Raw genomic sequence first — 19,132 nt, 5'->3', positions numbered from 1 at the left:
AATTTAGTTCCAAACGGCCGAGAAATAATAAAACGGAAGTGACGCACTGGCGTCTCACGAATGCGCACACGAAACAACGATTCTCATTGGCTAATGAAAATACAGCTGACACGTGACGGTTAATAATTTGAATTTTTTTCCACTAAAATCCAATTATTTTCACTAATTTTACAATCGTTTGATTCTTTAAACAATCAAATCATTATTTTATTCTATTTTCTTTCTTAAATTATTTCAAATAAATTTATTATTCCATTCCAGGAAATTTATATAAAAAAACACGGATGTTCCGTCACACTCCGTCCTCCCCTCTCTCTCAAATCATCATTTCTGTCTGTATTTATTCAACGTCCATAGAAACAAGTTTATCAAGGTTGTGTGACAGATTTGGCGGCAACGTGTTAATTCTCTTTATTTTCATTATTTTTCATTAATTTTTACTAATTATAAGTAAGTAATTCATACTCTATCCGTGTTGCTTGATTGTATTATTCTTTATTTTTTCTTTGACACTAAAATAATGGATTTTCTAAAATATAACCTCAAAATTTTCCAGTGGCACCCAGAAAAGGAACAAAAAGAGTTGCAAATTCTATAGAAAAAGAGGATAAAATATCGAAACGTAGCAAAAAACAAGGTAAATTTATATTTATGTTAAAATAAGTATTAACTTTTTTTTAATTCATCAAAAACGAGATGAAATCGCGTCACTCAAACTTGATGCTTGTCAGAGGTAGAAATAACGTTATTTTTTTAAATATAGAAACATTTGCCTAATAATTAGGAATTTAAAAGTTTATTAACTTATTATATATTAGATAAATTCAATATATATTGATTGTAGATTTTTATCAGATACTTTGTAAACAATGCTTTGTGAATTATAACCTCCAATGCTTGTCTTTGAGATTTAAAGCATTTAAAGAGCGTTTATTATAAATCAATAAAATTTTAAATTCTTCTGATACTTTTAAAATTTAATCTAAAAATAAGTGTAACGTAACAATTAAATTATTACTGTTTTATTAATTTTGTATTTTTTGAAAATTTTCTAATTTTTCAACAATTATTATTTTCATAAATAATAAAACGCATTGCACAGAATTTAAGTTATTTTTAATACAATTTTAATCGAATTCCTCTAAAAATGCGATTATTCTTAAAAATTCTATTAGAATTCGTTGAAAAATTTCGATTATTTAAATATTTGTTAATAAAATTCTGTATACGAATTCAATTATTCAATAAATTATTTATGTTCTTATTTAAATAATTGAATTCGCGTAGAATTTTCGAATTAGAAATGATTTAAAAATGAATTTCAGTTAAAATTTTAGATAATAAATAAATATTAGAAGCATTGTAGGATAAATATTTTAGAAATAATTGAAATTTGAAAAGGTTTCAAATTAAGATGAAAAAGGCGTTGGAAAAAGTATAAATAAAAAAAATATAAATTCGATAAAGAAATAATACGTAAATATTTTTTTTAGACTTACTTGTTACGCCAGATCTTCGAACAGTAAAGGAAGGTGGCATCGTTCTTTGCATTGGTCAGGGCGATGTGGGACAACTTGGACTAGGACCGGACGTCTTTGAGAAAACCCGACCAGCAGCTGTTCCAAAATATGAGAATATTGCTGCAGTCGCGGCCGGTGGAATGCACAATGTGTGCTTAACAAAAGACGGAAAAGTACTAACATTCGGTTGTAATGATGAAGGAGCATTGGGAAGAGACACAACCGAGGAAGGCACCGAAACTATTCCCAATTACGTTAATCTTCCCGGTAAAGTAATTCAAGTCTCAGCTGGTGATTCACATTCTGCTGCTCTCCTCTCAGACGGTCGTGTTTTTGCCTGGGGCTCCTTTAGGGTACGGTAAAATTTCCCCTTTACATTTTCTGAGAAAGTATTTTAAAAATAATGTTAAATTTTATTTTAAAATAGTCTCTCTCTCTCTCTTAATTTCTGTACTATTTTATTATTTTTCCTCAGGACTCACACGGTACGATGGGTTTGACACTAAAGGGAAATGAAAAACTTCCACTCGAAATGTTGCCGGGTGTAGTAATAGTGAAAATAGCTTCTGGCGCTGATCATCTTATTTTACTTGATAATCATGGACGAATTTATTCTTGTGGATGCGGTGAACAAGGACAATTGGGAAGAATATCGCCAAGAAGTGCTGACAGACACAGTAGACATGGTGTTGAACCTTTATTAATGCCTGCAATGGTCAAATTTAAAGTAGGACAAAAATTTGAATTTGACGATATTTGGGCTGGCACTTACTGTACTTTCGCAAGAAGCTATCCAAGCGGTGAAATTTATGCTTTCGGATTAAATAATTATAGGCAAACCGGTGAGTTATCATTCTTTCATCAATCACACAATCTAAAAAAGAAAAAGAAATCAAAACTTAAAAACATGAATAACTGAAATAAAAAAAATAAAAATTTTTTTCACAAAAGGATTGACTGACGGAGATATGCAATTCTTTCCACGTCTTTCGAAGACATTCAGTGGAAGAAAATGGGTTCACATTAGCGGAGGACAACATCATACAATTGCACTCGATGATCAGGGAAAAGTTTTCGTAATGGGACGGAAAGAATATGGACGATTAGGATTGGGTCCTAACTGTGAGGACGCAACATCATTAACGCAAGTCCCAGCTCTAGAATCTTTTAAATGCGTCGACATTGGAGCGGGATCATCACAATCGTTTGCCGTCTCCTCCTCAGGTTCGATTTCTGAAAATCTATTAAACAAAACTAATACAAGGTTGTCACAAGTCAGGGAAAAGTCAGGAATTTTTAAAATTCATAAGAAAATTCTCAATTTTTGGTGTCATTTTTGTTTGGCTCATAAACTATGAATCTACCACTAATTCTAGTACAAAATCTTCAACAATTGTTTCTATTTCTGACAAGAATAAATTTTTTAATATTATTTAATTATTACAAAAGTTTTAACGCAATTAAACAAACAAAAATTTCTATCGATAAAAAAACATAATTTAAATTAAATAATTATTAATAATAATAATAATTAATTAATTAAAAATACTAAATAATTTTTTCAGGAGATTTGTACGCTTGGGGAATGGGTTCGAACGGTCAATTGGGAACTGGTGAAGAAGATGACGTAGAAACACCTCAGAAAATAAAGGGAAAACAACTTGAGGATAAAATTGTTATGAGAGTAACCGGCGGTGGTCAACACACTGTATTATTAGCGGTGAAAAAACGATAAGAATTTAGATAATTGAAATTATTTACAACTGCGCGTAGTTGTAACAAAGTATGTTTTTTTTTGACGGAAAAAAGCTGAACACGAAAAAAAAATCAAATTTGTTCTAACTTTGCGCGCTAAAATTAATATTGTGGTGCTAAATATTTTTTGGAAGCACATTGAAACTTAAATTATAAGCGTTAATACAAATAGGTATGTACATAACGTTTCAATTATCAATAAAAAAAATCTTTAATATATATTTTTTTTTGATAAATTTTTCAGTTTACAATGTTATTAGAATAAATTGTTTTTTCATGAACCACTATTTGATTGTATTTTATTACTAAGACGTTATCTACGTATTTTCTTTTTTTTTTTGTTCAGTTTGTGCCAATTTATCTTTTTTGTTAGCGTTACGAGTGAATATTGATGATTAACTTGAATTACTTGTTTATTTGATTTTGTATTGGAATTGTTTTTTTTAAATGATGTACATGGAAATTTTTCAATGAAGTTATTCATTGACAACAATAAAATATGTTTTTCCAGTATTTCATCAGAGTTGCTATAAAAATTTAATTTTGTTTTTCCTTGACTTTTTCCCTGATCCTAAAGAATATTGTGATTCACTCTAAAAATGATTAATTAATTTTGCCAAGATTAACATTTTATTAAATTCGTTAAGAATTGAAATTTTACATAATTTAAAATAAATTGATATATTTTGAAGTTCATCTATTTATGAAAATTGTAAACGAAACTCATAATATTTAATTATTTTTGAAAATTTTAAGTAAAATTATTCATTAAATAATATCTAAGTAATAATTTTTTGTTAATTCTTCAAGAATTAAGTTATTTAAAAATAAATTATTGTCAGAAATAGAAAAAATTGAAGGTTTTGTATTAGAATTCGTGGTAATTTCATAGTTTATGAGGCAAACAAAAAAGACACAAAAATTAAGAATTATCTTATGAATTCTAAAAATTCAATTTTTGAAACAAGGACTAAAAAGTTAGCTCTCTAAAATTTAGCAATTTTTATCTCAAACTCATTGTTTCGCTTTAAATCCTTTTTATTAACAACACATAATTACAGTATGTAACAACGTCGTTGGGATTTATAGAAATCTGAGGTCAATAAAATGAAATTAAACTAATTTATCATTTATGGTGAAAAATTACTAAAACTCTAAATGCACGACTTCAAATTTTGTTACGAATTTTGCAAAAAAAGAAATAATAATACAACGAAAATAAAGTTAATTTGCTAATTTAGTTTGTTCAGCAACATTATTCTTCAATGCAGTTTCATCTTGCATTGTGATTTGTGTTAATTTTTTGCCAATTTTATCATGTACTTCAAAATATTTAGCAATGCATCGATCAAGACATATTGATTCACCTTTTCCAAGTTCCGGTTCACGATATTTTGGTGGAATACATTTCTTGTGACACGCTGATGTCATTCGATTATACATATCGGACATCATTTCAATTTCCAAATCTTGGACCAATTTGAATTTTTCTTCGTCTAGTTGAGGTAGTGCTGCCATTTTTCTTCTTTTTAATAAATTCTTTCTCTTATTGTTTTTTTGATTCACCACCAAAAACTCTTTGGTGTACGCTCAATCGGTTCTAAATCACTTAAATCCCTTTGCATACGTTCTCGTGTTTTCATACTCTCATGTCTTCGTCCTACTATGTAATTTCTTGATGCAGTAAAAGCATACAATCCTCCGGAAACGACGAAAGCCCTAAACAAAAATTAATGGAGTTTCTTTAAAAATTTTAATTAAAAATCTTAAAAATAATTGAATTTTATGAACAATTTCTTTCAAGTTTTAAAATAATTGAGAAGAATTTTATTAAAACTTTTGAAATTATTAAACAAGAATAATTAATTAGTAAATTAGTTAATAATTGAATTTTTTTAAAGTTTGAGTCTTAAATTATTAAGTGCATATTTTATTAATTTTGTATATTTAATGAATAAACTTAAACATCAAAAAACAATTTTCTTTTCTTATCTTTCCTTTCAAAAATAAATTTTCATTAGTGACAATTACATGAACCAACAAACATTAACTTGGCGAATTATTTTTCAATAAAAGATGCAGATAAATACATGCAAATAAAAAATTACATCAAATTTCTAATACATTTTGAGGTTAGAATTTACTTTAAAAAATGTGAGCAGTTTTTTGTCCCAAGAACTGAATAAATTTAAATAAGTTTTCTACTTAAACATACCTACCAACCAATGAATATTTTCGTATGAATTGATAAATTTTTAATACTTCTAATTATCGGACTATTCATTGAGAAGATTAAAGAACTTTTCTTTTCTAAAAAAATTCACACGCCGCCTTCTTCTATAATTTCCGTCTAATTCCGTCGATTTTCGTCAACTCTCGGAATTGGTCGGAAACAAGACTCGAAACTTGACGAATATTGCCGAAGTTTTTAAAGAGCAAGAGCTTAAAGAGCTAAAGTGAAAAAAGAAAAAAGTGCATAAAAACGTAAAATTATCCCTTTTTAAATAATTAACTTGTTTTTAAACTAAAAACATATTTTCTGATAACGAAAATCGATAAATATTCTAAACAAAAAAACAATAAATATTGCAGGACTAGCAAATTTTTTTACGAAAGAATTAAATTGATGTGAACATAACCAATAATCAGAAGAATAATAATAAACAAGATAAATAAGGTAAATAAGAAAATTTATATTTTCAAAAAGAAATTAAAAGAACGGCAATAAAAAAAGCTTTGACAATGTCCTTTAATCCAAATTATACAACAATGAATCTCCCTTTGAAAATTTTTGTCAAAGAAAGTAATAATATTGAAGAATTACCTGCTAAGAAGGTCGTCAGCAAACTTGGATTTCAAGGTTTAGAGGCAAAAAACGCCTACGAAGAAGCTATCAACTTTTCTAATGAAAAATCTCAAACAAATAATCAAAAAAAGAAAAATTTTCCAAAGAAGAAGAAAATGGTTAAAAATATAAATAGTCAAATAAATACAAAAGTAACTGTGAATTCAATTTTCAAAGCAATCGAGAATAACGATCTTACATTTTTAAAAACAAATTTGCACCCAGATAATATAAATACAGTGGATGAATTTGGTTGGACTCCGTTAATGTCTGCAGCTTACAGTGGAAATTCCGAAATTGTTGCTTTTTTCCTCAAACTTAAAGCAAAAAGAAACATCAAGGATAAATCGGGATTAACGGCAATGAATTTAGCTTTGAAAAATAAATTCACAAACATTGTTAAACTCTTGGAAAGTAATGAGAAGCACAAAATTGCAACAAAAATAAATGAAAAGAAAATAGAAAAAATAAATTTTTTCTGCAACGTCTGTAATTCAAATTTTGAGAATATTACACAGACTGAGCATGAAACTTCGATTGTGCATATTTTTAACACAAAGCCAAAAGTATCAGGAGCTCACTACATTGTTCCAAAGGGAAATAAAGGCTACCAGATGCTTATAAATTCAGGATGGGACGAGGAACATGGTCTAGGACCTTCAGGAGAGGGTCGTAAATACCCCGTGAAAACAACTCTGAAACAAGACAGAAAAGGTTTTGGACTCGACGAAAAAAAAACACCACAAGTCACTCATTTCAAGCCCAACGATCGTCGGGCTATCAAAACAACTCGTGCACCAAGTGAACGAAAATTAAAAAAATGGGAACGTGATCGTCATCTTCGTCGGGAAGCACAGAGGGAAAAATATCTCCGAAAAGCCTTGTCATAAAAAATTTCCATTGAAACACGAAACAAGTATTGAATATAAGTTTTCGTTCAAAGTACGAGCATTTTTAATTTTTTTTATATATAAAAAGAAATCGAAAAATCACTCGATTTTAAATATAAAAAACATTCCTATTATAATTGTTCAAAGTCCTAAATTATAAATTCAAAAATTGTAGAAAATTTGCAAATTCATTGTTTTTTTTCAGGATAATGGATGAAAATCAAAAGGATTTATTGAAACATTTGCAACAAGTGGAAAGCAAAGCTGGAGAAATTCTAACTGACAGACAAGAAATTGTTGCACTGGACATGAGGAGAAATGACGATCGTGTTGGAATGCGAGCTTTACAAAAACAAAAGCACGACAAAGCTTGGCTAACCGTTGGGCCATTATTAATGAAAATGTCAGCCAAACATGCTGAGGAATTACTAAAGAAAGGTTCGTAGAAATGTTAATTTTATTAATAATAAAACTTTCAAAATTAAAAAAAAATCTCTACGATTACTTTTTAAAAAATTAATTGTTAAATAGTTGAATTATAGAAGAACTTTCGGAAAATTATTTAAAATAATTGATGTAGAGATGAAGTTTAGTTGTAAATTGTAGAAAATAATTGAATTCAGAGAAAGTTATAATTTTACTTTTTAGAAATTATTAAAATTCATAAATTCTACTCATTTTCCGTAAACTTTCATAGTTTCTTGTTAAAAGAATTTTTTCAGGGAAAATAATTTTAATATCATGAAAATTAATAATCTGAAACTTGTGACCACTCTGACTTTGCTTTTTTTTCTTTTTTCCAGATCAAAATCAATGCGACGTAGAAATAAATAAACTGAGAAGCGAACTGAAAGTCAAGGTCAATGAATTACGTGATTTGGAATTACAACCACCTGTACCGGGACTTATGTTAAAACCATTATCTCATTCTGAAATGTCAGCTATGAATCAAGTTCTTGGACTATAAAAATAATTTTCACGTTTAAATTACCAAATTTCAATTTCATAATCATCGACAAATCATTTTTGTACTAAAAAAAAACTCATCACAAAATGCACAAATGTACAAATTGTTAAATATAGTGTAAATATCCCATAATAAACCAAAAGTTTACAAATATTTACATTCTTTATTTCGAAAATTGTTAATACTGAAGTAATTGAATTTTATAATTAATATCATAATTATCAACTGGTTAGAATTTTTGCAGAACTTGAAGAAAAAAATTGAAACAATGTTGAGCATATGTATATGTTCAACCAGGGTTGCCACCGGACAAGGAATTTTAGAAATTTCCATTTTTTTTGTTAATAAATGAATTTAAAAATTCTCAAAGGACTTTGTCAAAAAATATTAAAAATAATTGATTTAAAGAAGAATTCAGTTAAAAAATCTAAAAAATAACAACTTAATAAGAATAATATATAATTTATAATATAATTCTTATAAGTTGTTGAATTTACAAACGGTTTGGATTTTAAATTTTCGCAAATCTTAATTGCAATGGAAAAATAATAATTATTAAATAATTATTTTAAATAAAACTATTTGTTTTCGAATAATTTTACAAATGAAGAAATTTACCAGGGAAAAACAAAATTAAATTTCAGTGGCAACCCTGTCAATTCTTTTTTCATTATAGATTAAATATATAAAAAAAGGATACGATTCGTCTTCACGATAATGCGATTAATTTCGCATTGATTCATTTGCTTTATCTATGAACCATTGTGGTAGAAATGTATACTGAGAGACGTAACTCGACGAATGTTGACTATTAAGAACAGTCAATTCCACTTCATTGTTCCCCGGATTCCATGAAAATTTATAAATACATTTGTCATAATCCTTCGTAACCACTTTCTTCACGTGATTCAAGAAAGCATCACCGAAATTCATACAAGGCGACGGTTCCCAATAATTCTAAAAAAAAGAATTCATTGTTAAAAAAAGTCATTTAGTTAAAAAATTATTGAAGAAAGTTTTCTTAAATTTTTTTAAGAACAGAAAGAATTTAAGAAAGTTTTCTTTTTAAATAGAATTCGAATTTTCAGTTAGGACTTTAAAAATAATTCTCTTGTTGATATTAAAAGTGTTGTTGCTATTAAGTAATTTCATTACATAATGACAGAGGCGTAATCTAGTGAGACACGTGTCATTATCGCGACAATTGTGAATGACTTAACATTAATTACAATAATTCTTGTTTACCTTTGCCATTTTAATTAAATCGGAAACCTTGTATTTTTTCAAGTCTATAACATTTCCATTATTTGTCCTAAAGCCACAAACAATGTTTTCAATGCCAACTAAAAACGATTGGCACCACCATTTTAAAAGTTTTTTCCGAAAAATAACGTCCTGACGTCCGGTTTCAATAATTCTGTTAGTTTTCAATTCAACGAAATTAACATTTTTCCAGGCAACGGGTTCTTTCACTGGTACCCATGCCTCAATTCCATCCATTTCTGCTCCGTACAGAAGATATTTGCCACCAAATTCACAAGTGAACATACTGCAAAATTCCTCATTTTCATTAACAGGTTCGGATGTTAATGGTTTCTTATCCGGTAAATCTAAACAATAAAAATGTTTTCTTTTTATTTTCTAGTAAACAGGTCTCGAAAAAAAGATCCATAAAACAGTTCGTATATTGTACCATATAATTTGAAGAATTGAATATTTGAAAAGTTAAAAAAAACAGTAATTTTTAGAAAAATTTAAAATTCAAATCTTCGAACTGGTTATATTTTTGTCAGTAATTGTTCCTTAATTGGTCCGTAATTTTTCATTTTTGGTCCGTAAAGTCCGTATTTTTTAAATACTTTCACTGTTTCGAGCCCTGAGTAAAGGGCATGAGATAAAATAAATTTTTTGTTTAAAATAAAGTTTACCTGTTAAAGTAAATTGCTCAAATTTATAACCCCAAGAGCACATCATTTTCTCTCTTGGTGTTTCATTAGCTTTTCTTTTTTTCGCCTCGTCTGTGTCAAAAGCACATAAATATATTGTTCCCTCAAATTTTGCCGCACATATGATCCATCCATCACACTCTTCAAATGGTGTTCTCCACAAAGCACTCAAAAGTCCTCGATATGCAACAAACTCTGGTTTTAACCTGTCTCGAATCAAATTTTCAATTAATTTATCAATTTTATCTCGTATCGAAGAATTGATAGAAATTAACAATAAATTGAACTACAAATTATAATTAAAGTTTACAATTTAAACAATTAAAAATATAATCACCATCGTCCAGAATCAAGTGGTGCTTGAATTTTACTGTGACTCACAAGAATCCACTTTAGAAGATTATTTATATTTTCATTTGAAGCCGATTCCTGTTTGCGTATTACTTTTTCCATTCCATCGTTAAGATTGAAATTAATACGATTACCACGGGGTAGATATAAATATTTCAATTGTGATAGATCTGGTAAATATTCACGTTTACCATTTAAACTGTAATAACCAACAACTTCTGGTTTTGTAATTTTTGGGAATGATTCATTCCACTGTTGATCTATTTCAAAAGACATTGTGGTGATAAAAAATCTTTGGCATTTCCTATTATTTAAATTATTTCTTCACAGTTCCACGTGGATATAGACAATATTCTGCAGTTTGTAAAATAAGTAAAATATAATCATTAAAGAACATAACCTTAAATATTTTATTACAAAACATGTATTTTTGATAATATAAACTATATACCTCAATTTTACGCATAAAAAAAATGTAAAGAAAATTAATATATTAAATTTTAGATTTAATTCATCCACTTCTTGACATTTAATTCTATATTTTAATATAAAGATAAAAAATGAAATGTTATAAACGTCGATTTCAAGACGACGACGAAATACTTTATGTGGTTTATTTAGTGTTTAGAAAACAATATTTGCAAAGTATATAACTAAAAGTATTTAAATTTAATGAAAATTAATACTTACTAAATTACTATTGTGTCAATAAATTTACAAGACAGAAAATTGCAAATTTAGGGTGAAAGTTATTTGCAGTTATTCAGTTGATACGCTCCTGGTCGCTGTCATCAGACATCAGCTGTCATTTACAAACTATTTTGTTTATTTTTTATATAGAAAAAAAATATAAAACAAACTATAAAAATTTAAACAATGTCAACACGGGAAATATTAACTATTCAAGTTGGTCATTATTCGAATTATATAGGAACACACTGGTGGAATTTGCAAGTATATGAATTGTTTTGCATCTAAAATCTGTCGTCCTAACCTCTCCAATTTTTCCAAAAACGTTAATTGACTTTTTAAAATACAAAAGAATAATTAATATTAACAGAAAATAGAATAAATGATAATTATAAAACACTCGAAATAGTAATTTCTAAATTTGAATATAAAATTAATTATATTACCATTAAAATTATTGATAGAAAATTAAATTCTTTTAAACAATTTTATTAGAGACTTTTTGTAAATAATTAAATTCTTTTGAATAATGGAAGAATTTCTTTAAGTTTCTTTCAAAAATAAAATTATTGGATTCTTTCGAAAAATTTTATTAAAAATTAATAAATAATTAAATTGTTAAGAAGGATTTATTAAAATTTTAGAAAAAAATTCAATTCTTTTGTGAAATCTTAATCAAATTAATTGAATCTCTGCAAAGATTTTATTATTTTAAAAAAATAATTGAATTGTTTCGAAGAATTTATTAACATTTTAGAAAAATAATTAAATTTAAAAAAAAATTAATATTTTTGAAAATAATTGAATTCTTACAAAGAATTTTAATATTTATGTAAATAATTGAATTCTTGTATTATTTCGAAGAATTTAATTAGGATTTCTAAAAATAATTGAATTCTCGCAAAGAATTCCTTTTGAGAAGGATTTATTAAAATTTTAGAAAATAATTGAATTCTTTCCTGAAATTTTTTTTTTAAATTTTGTTGAAAAGATTTGAATTTTTGCCAAAAATTATTTGAAAATAAAAAGAAATTTGTAAGTTGCATAATAATAATAATAATAATAATAATAATAATAAATGGAATATCACCTTCTGCGCATAATTTATAAAATGAAGAAGAATTTCGTCTCTTGTCAAAATTTAATCAACAAATATTTTTTACTTTACCAGGAGGCGAATTTTACCTACGATCCGGAAAATCCTTCGGAAATTAATCACGATGTTCTGTATCGAGAAGGAGAGACACACCAGGTATTTAAATTCATTATAGGTACATCCTGAAAATTTGTAAGAAAAATTGAATTTATTTGCTTTTTTTAGAAACAAGTTACTTATACGCCAAGACTTTTATTAGTCGATTTAAAAGGAAGTTTGGGTTATCTAAATGAAACGGGATCATTATATGAAAATAGTTCAAAGGACAATGATGTTCTTTGGTACAATGAGAATGTTCAAATAACAGAAGAGCCCGAGTCAGCGAAATCATCATTTGTTAAAGAATTGGATAAGGACAATAGTGAAGAGGCAGAGAAGAGTTTTGATTTTGAAAATAATGTTAATAAATGGGTTGACTATCTAGTTCCTCGTTTCCATCCAAGGACTGTTAATGTAGTCAAACAATATACCCACGAATCGACAAATCAACTATTCGATATATTCAATTATGGGAGAAACGTGTGGAACACAGAATCATTTTCAGAGGATTTCACTGACAAGATAAGAAATTACGTCGAGGAATGCGATTTAATTCAAGGATTTCAGGTTTACTAATTTTTTCGCCTATTTATCGATTCTTTCAAATTCAGTTCACGTGTGACTTCCTTTTTGGTTTATTTTAAATTCACATTCATATATTTGTTTCCTGATTGTTTTTATTCTTTTTATCTAAACCTTTTTTTTTTTGCTTTTCTTTTTGAAATTCTTTTCTTTTTGTCTGAATAATTATTTTAGAGCAGGGCTCGAACCAGTGAAAGTATTTAAAAATACGGACTTTATGGACCAATTAGTAACAAAAATATAACCAGTTCGAGTAAAATAAGAGAACATCTAAAATTTTATTATATTTTTAAATAATTAAATTCTTTCGACGATTTTTAATAAAAATTACATTTTCCGAGTTTGATTAAAATTGTATTAAAATTAATTGAAATTCTACATTGAGTTCTACTATTTCTGAAAATAATTGAATTCCTAAAAAGAATTTTAGTTTTAGTTCGAGCTCTGTTAGAGGGAGACAAAATTATTTTTCAAATTGTTTTTTTTAGGTAATTCTAGATTCAACGGACGGATTCGCAGGATTGGGTTCGTCGTGTATTCAGTATTTACGTGACGAATATGGAAAAAGTATTCTATCGTTTCCGACTTTTCAAGGAACGAATATCGAGCCCTCGGCGGAGGATTTAATAAAAATTGTCAATACCGTCTTGTGTTATCAGCATCTTGGGGAGAATTCGTCGCTATTTTGTCCATTGGGTTGTAGAGAGGAAATTTGGCCAAAATCGGGAAAATATCGAATGTTTAAACACATGACGTACGATCCACAATTAAAGTATCATTCGGCGGCAATATTGGCGACGGCTCTCGACACATTAACATTGCGATATCGACAGAAACAATTTCCAATGTCTGCTCTATCGGATCTTTGCGCTGATATGAATAAATTGGGTAGAAAAGCGGCAGCAATGAGTGTTAATCTACCATTTCCAATGACAATCGAACGGGATTTAATTGATATTTTGGATGATTTTGATGAATCCTTGTGGACGAGTTTAACGCCATGTTGCGAAATATCGAAGGACAAAAATTATCAAAGTATATCATTGAGAGGTATTCCTGAGGATAGATTAAAAAGACCATTGAATGAGGCGCAAAATCAATTATCCAAAGCTGCTTATAAATGTTCAACAGTCCATGAAATGATGTCATTATTTTTCTCCTGTTCCTGTCACGCTTCGGCTACTTATTTGACAAATATTAGCGCACCACTGTCGATAAAGCGTCCTTTTCCTAAAATTTTCAACAATCAAGTAACGAAAAATGGAAATATCTCCGAAGCGCCTACTGAAGAAGGTAAAAACATGTTTTTTCCATTCTTTTTCAGGGTTGCTACAAAAATTTAATTTTGTTTTTTTCCAAACTTTTCCCTGATATCCAGACGAAAATGCTATTTTCCCTGGCCTTTTTTTCTTTCCTGAATTTCCAGATTTCTTTGACTTGTGGAAACCCTGTTTTCATTCATTATTCTATTTTCGAAATTGATTTCTTTTCTAAAATACTCTTTTTTCATATTAGTTGCCGAAAGTGTAGCAGTCATGGCCGGTCTACACAGTGGCAGCAGTCTTGCAAATATGTACGAATCACTTTACAATCAAGCGAAAAAAGTCAAATCAATTAAAAGATTTCACGCCTTTGAAAATTCTGGTCTCGAAAACGACGAATATATAGAGAGTCTCAATAATTTACTAGACTGCAAAGAGGCGTACGAAGATCATTATGTCTGAAAATTTCCATTTTCTACAACAAATATCAGAAATACTCTCAGAATTAATTTTTAAGTTAAATTTTCAAACCGAAAAATGTTTCTCAAATCGATAAATACAAGTTCAATAAATCGCAAAATATTTTTAACTCGATTGCATTTTTGAATTTACGTTTAAATAAGTCTTGAATTATTTATCTAAAAAAATTAATTAAAACAAATTTAATACATTTTTTAATTTCGCAGATAAAGAAAATCAATCATCTATTGTTAATTACAAATTGAAACAAAAAAATCTACTTTTATGGAAACGTACACGTACGTTGAAATAAACATAAAAAATACAGTAATTCAAAATGATAAATTGTGTAATATGATACAGAAATTAAATAATCCGATGAATTTATTATGATTAGATATCGCTTATTAGCGAATAATTTGAACTTCCTAATAGAATATTGAAAAAAAAATGGGCGTGCTAAACCGCACCTACTTTTTTACCACTATGGTATTGTATATCCATAAAAAAAAATCTATTCGTGACAAGACGTTTGGGGTGTGGTATTAAAAGGGCAAAAGATTTTTCAATCCTCTACATTGTGACTTTACCTCTCGGTGTGACAACATCAAAAAAATAAATAAATAGCTTCACTAAAGTGACTAATACGCGAAATTAACAAACAAAAGAAAAATTCTGTGCTTCATCATTATAGTCGATGAGAGAAGTAACATTGTGGCGTAAAGATTACGTTAAATTGAAAATTACTGATTTTCTCTTAATTACACTTGACATTTCAAAGCCAAAAGTGAAAAATGGGGAACAAAGTTTATACATTCACCGAAGAACAACTGGAAGACTATCAAGATTCCACGTATTTCACACGTAAAGAAATTTTGAGGTAAATCTCAAATTTACGTGATTTGAATGAAATGAATTTATTTAAATGATTGAGAAAAAGTTTTGTTTTTATTGAATCAATTTCTAAGTTCTTTTTTTAATATTGAATTTACAGAATTTATCAAAGATTTCGAGATATCGGAGGTTCTTCAACGGTTCCTGAAATACTGACTCCCTTGGAAGCTTCGTCATTACGAATTCCTTTCTCGACTTTGGATAAAATACCCGAACTAAAGGTTGGCTTTATTAAAATAAAACAATTAAAAATAAATCGTCTAACGAAATAAGACCATTAAATTCTCATCACTAATCTAGTGGTTTCTCACAGACTTAAAAAAGAGAATTTTAAATTTAAAAAATATAATTCCGATTTCTTTCTATTCTTTTTAAACTATATGAGATTTATTGTGAACAAAGATTTTTTGAGGGAAAAAGAAAAAATAATTAACTAACAATATCTTGAATAAAAAATTGTGAGAAATACTTCTAAACAATCATCATTACGTATAACAAATAAAATTCTCATTAAGGAAAATCCCTTCAGAGACCGTATTTTGGAAGTCTTTACTACTCATCATCATGGCCACGAGCCTGGCAACTCATCAAACGAGGGGATATGCTTCGAAGATTTCCTCGAGATGATGTCGGTCTTTTCCGATCAAGCACCTCGCGATTTGAAAGTTCATTACGCCTTTAAAATTTACGGTAAAATTCCCGTTTTTTCAATTTTTACCTAATTTACTAAACAACAAAAAGATTTTTTAGAATTTAGAAATATTTTCTTCCAAATTACAAAACGAGGACATTTTATTCAAATCTAATTCAAATTATTAACTACTATTATTAATTTTTAAAACTTTTAATAAATCTTTAATCAAGAATTCAATTATTTTCAAGTAAAATTTTAATTCAATTCCACGAAGGAATTAAACTATTTTCAAATAAAATTTTAATTCAATTCCACGAAAGAATTAAATTATTTTCAAAAATATAATTTTAATATAATTCTTCGAAACAATTCAAATATTTTCAAAAATAATAAAACTCTTCGCAAAAAATTAATTACTTTCATAAAAATAATTCAAATCTTCGCAGGAATTCAATTATTATCAAAATAATTTTAATAAATTTTCTCAAAAGAATTAAATTATTTTCAATAAAATTTTAATTAATGAAATACTTCTAAACAATTCAATTATTTTTTTAAATAAATAAAAATTCTTCACAAGAATTCAATTCTTTTCTCAAAACTATAATAAATTTTTTCGAAAAAATTCAATTATTTACAAAAGTTTTGATACAATCCTTTATGAAAATTCAATTATTTTTATTACAACTTTAACTAAATACATCGAATAAATTTTAATTTTCTTCGAAACAAAAAAAATTATTTTTAAAAATTTTAATAACGTTCTTGTCAAAAATTTAATTATTTACATGAATAATAAAATTCAATTATTTTCATGAACAATAAAATTCTCCGCTAAAATTCAATTATTTTTAAAAATTCTAATAAAAATCTTTGCAAGAATTCAATTATTTTCAAAAATTTTCATAAAATTCGTCTTAGAAAATTCAATTATTTTAAAAAATACTAATTAAATTTTTCGAAATAATACAAAAATTTAATTATTTTCTGAAATAATCAAAATCCATTGCAAGAATTATATTATTTTTAAAACTTTTATAAATTTCTTCTGAAGAATTTAATTAACTTCATAAATAATAAAATTCTTCAGAGTAATTCAGTTACTTTAAATACAATTTCAATAAAATTCTTTCGATGAATTCAATTATTTTCAAAAATATTAAAATTCTTTGTAAAAATTCAATTATTTTCACAAATTTCAATAAAATACTTCGCAGAAAATCAATTCTTTGGAAGAATTCAATTATTTTCAAAAATATTAAAATTCTTTGGAAGAATTCAATTATTTTCAAAAATATTAAAATGTTTTACAAAAATTCAATTATTTTCAAAAATATTAAAATTCTTTGCAAGAATTCAATTATTTTTAAAAATTTTAATAAAATTCTTTGCAAAAATTCAATTATTATCAAAAACTTTTATTTCCATAAATAATAAAATTCTTCCGAGTGATTCAATTATTTTCTATATAATTTCAATAAAATTTCTTGGTGGCATTCAATTATTTTGAAAATCTTTAATAAAATTTCTTCAAGAAATAATTAAATTATTTTCCAAAATTGTAATAAAATTCTTTAGTAAGAATTCGATTAATTTCAGTACAATTTTAAATTCCTTGAAGGAATTGAATTATTTTTAAAAGTTTCTAATTCAAATTAAATATAAATTACATTTCCTTCTACTTAAATTCAATCTCAAAATAATAAATTACAATCACAAACAGATTTCGACGGCGATGGACTATTGGGACTGAGTGATTTGGAAAAAACATGCAATCAACTAGTTCGAGGTGGACTAAGTCCAGAGGAAGTGGCAACAATTTGTGAAAAAGTTTTAGAAGAAAGTGACATAGACAGTGATGGTGCCTTATCCTTTTTGGAATTTGAAAATGTCGTGACGAGATCCACAGATTTTCTATCGACATTTCAATTGAGAATCTAATCTAATAACTAAAACACTTCAATTAATTTCACTAAAAACCAAAAAAAAAAAATACTTGTAGCACTTACTATTCGAAATCTGAAAAAAATTCTAAATATAAAACAATCTAAATTTGTTTCAGAACTAAATTATCATTCGTAAACGGTATTAAGTATATTAATATAGATATTAAGATAATTTATTTTTAATATTAATATAGATATTAATATATTTAATATCAAAAATATAATTAACGCTATTTTATATAAATATAAAATTTTTCGATACTAAAAAAAAGCAATAGATAAAGAAGAGAAAGTTTCATCTGTTTCGCTAAATCTCTTTTATTTCATATAAGAAAAATAAAAATGACGCAAAAATGTAAAATCGATTTGTAAAATAGAAAAGCAAAAATAAAAAAAACCGTTTACAAGTTGTACATTTAAAAATCGACTTTATAAAGCGATCTTTATATAATAAAATCTCTGAGAGCATTATATAACACATTTTTCTCCTTCTTCTTCTTTAGCTCATACTTATGTATACATATTTACAGTATTTACCAAATTTAATTGCGACGCATTAATTTCCTTTATCAATTAAAAATTTCGTCAAAAGAAAATTGTTTAATTGATAAATAAAAATTTCTACTTATATTATATATAAGATATCTAATCTCAAAAACAGAAGAGTACCTTGCAGTATAAAAAGATCTTATAATATTCGTAAAACCTAAGAAATTTTCTTTTTTTTTTTCATTTTCTTTTTGAAAAACTTTTTAATACTGTACACATGATTTACAATCCTGTAACAAGTGCGCTCTCATTGGCGTGCTAACACCTTCAAAAATAAATGCGTACCTTCATGAATCGCGTTAAAAATATATTATTTAAAATATAGGTACATAGTACTAATTAAAAATAAAAAGTTTTTCATTATTAATTAGGTTTAAAATTCGTTGCTTTTAGAGACAAAGGGAAAAAGAAGAAAATTATCCCTTTGTCTCGCGATATATTTCGTAAATATTATTTTGGTTTGCAATCATAAATAACTACTTGATTAGTTAAACATTTTCTATACAGTCAAATTCGACCAGTTTTCTTTTTTTTGTCACTTAATATTAAATTTATATTTTTGGTCCATTATTATATTGCTATTCATTTGTCTCAAATATTCCTCGGCAACGCTACTTCATAACAACTTTTTTTCATTCCTTTTCTTT

At 26.8% G+C, this 19,132-nt stretch overlaps 6 protein-coding genes across 9 annotated transcripts; 4 read left to right on the top strand and 2 right to left on the bottom strand.

Moving 5' to 3' along the window:
* The first annotated feature begins 290 nt into the window (after nucleotides 1-290).
* LOC122512475 (regulator of chromosome condensation) lies at nucleotides 291-3,788 on the top strand. Its single transcript, XM_043628318.1, has 6 exons — nucleotides 291-450; nucleotides 557-637; nucleotides 1,494-1,873; nucleotides 1,996-2,362; nucleotides 2,472-2,744; nucleotides 3,086-3,788. Coding segments are annotated over exons 1-6 (1,272 nt in total). The 5' UTR covers nucleotides 291-449; the 3' UTR covers nucleotides 3,256-3,788.
* A 507-nt stretch (nucleotides 3,789-4,295) lies between these two features.
* Nucleotides 4,296-5,637, bottom strand: LOC122512432 (mitochondrial import inner membrane translocase subunit Tim10). The gene is made up of 2 exons (XM_043628240.1): nucleotides 5,491-5,637; nucleotides 4,296-4,994 (listed from the first exon to the last, which is right to left on the bottom strand). Exon 2 carries the CDS (start codon nucleotides 4,791-4,793, stop codon nucleotides 4,500-4,502), a length of 294 nt encoding a protein of 97 aa, XP_043484175.1. The 5' UTR covers nucleotides 4,794-4,994; nucleotides 5,491-5,637; the 3' UTR covers nucleotides 4,296-4,499.
* Nucleotides 5,638-5,722: 85 nt separating this feature from the next.
* LOC122512430 (p53 and DNA damage-regulated protein 1) lies at nucleotides 5,723-8,130 on the top strand. 3 transcript variants are annotated; one of them, XM_043628238.1, is made up of 3 exons: nucleotides 5,723-5,952; nucleotides 7,216-7,448; nucleotides 7,814-8,130. In XM_043628238.1, exons 2-3 carry the CDS (start codon nucleotides 7,220-7,222, stop codon nucleotides 7,975-7,977), a joined length of 393 nt encoding a protein of 130 aa, XP_043484173.1. In that variant the 5' UTR covers nucleotides 5,723-5,952; nucleotides 7,216-7,219; the 3' UTR covers nucleotides 7,978-8,130. The 3 variants fall into 3 exon arrangements, 2 of the variants coding, with proteins under 2 accessions (XP_043484173.1, XP_043484174.1); XM_043628239.1 differs by lacking the exon at nucleotides 5,723-5,952 and adding an exon at nucleotides 6,922-7,062; XR_006302633.1 differs by lacking the exons at nucleotides 5,723-5,952; nucleotides 7,814-8,130 and adding an exon at nucleotides 5,959-7,062 and having other exon boundaries at nucleotides 7,216-7,354.
* Nucleotides 8,131-8,649: 519 nt separating this feature from the next.
* LOC122512428 (decapping and exoribonuclease protein-like) lies at nucleotides 8,650-11,106 on the bottom strand. 2 transcript variants are annotated; one of them, XM_043628234.1, is made up of 5 exons: nucleotides 10,965-11,106; nucleotides 10,261-10,628; nucleotides 9,906-10,129; nucleotides 9,223-9,587; nucleotides 8,650-8,934 (listed from the first exon to the last, which is right to left on the bottom strand). In XM_043628234.1, exons 2-5 carry the CDS (start codon nucleotides 10,548-10,550, stop codon nucleotides 8,701-8,703), a joined length of 1,113 nt encoding a protein of 370 aa, XP_043484169.1. In that variant the 5' UTR covers nucleotides 10,551-10,628; nucleotides 10,965-11,106; the 3' UTR covers nucleotides 8,650-8,700. The 2 variants fall into 2 exon arrangements, with proteins under 2 accessions (XP_043484169.1, XP_043484170.1); XM_043628235.1 differs by lacking the exon at nucleotides 10,965-11,106 and adding an exon at nucleotides 10,726-10,876.
* Nucleotides 11,090-14,592, top strand: LOC122512427 (protein misato). Its single transcript, XM_043628233.1, has 5 exons — nucleotides 11,090-11,228; nucleotides 12,136-12,216; nucleotides 12,286-12,726; nucleotides 13,230-14,034; nucleotides 14,257-14,592. Exons 1-5 carry the CDS (start codon nucleotides 11,151-11,153, stop codon nucleotides 14,463-14,465), a joined length of 1,614 nt encoding a protein of 537 aa, XP_043484168.1. The 5' UTR covers nucleotides 11,090-11,150; the 3' UTR covers nucleotides 14,466-14,592.
* Nucleotides 14,593-14,834: 242 nt separating this feature from the next.
* Nucleotides 14,835-18,416, top strand: LOC122512429 (calcium and integrin-binding family member 3-like). Its single transcript, XM_043628236.1, has 4 exons — nucleotides 14,835-15,342; nucleotides 15,457-15,577; nucleotides 15,872-16,046; nucleotides 17,714-18,416. The coding sequence occupies exons 1-4, from the start codon at nucleotides 15,257-15,259 to the stop codon at nucleotides 17,929-17,931; spliced, it is 600 nt and encodes a 199-aa protein (XP_043484171.1). The 5' UTR covers nucleotides 14,835-15,256; the 3' UTR covers nucleotides 17,932-18,416.
* The last annotated feature ends 716 nt before the right edge of the window (nucleotides 18,417-19,132 follow it).

This window comes from Leptopilina heterotoma, unplaced genomic scaffold (genome assembly GCF_015476425.1).
Source record: "Leptopilina heterotoma isolate Lh14 unplaced genomic scaffold, ASM1547642v1 Lhet_99, whole genome shotgun sequence".
Classification (NCBI taxonomy): domain Eukaryota; kingdom Metazoa; phylum Arthropoda; class Insecta; order Hymenoptera; family Figitidae; genus Leptopilina; species Leptopilina heterotoma.
This window is presented reverse-complemented; position numbering and strand designations above follow the sequence as displayed.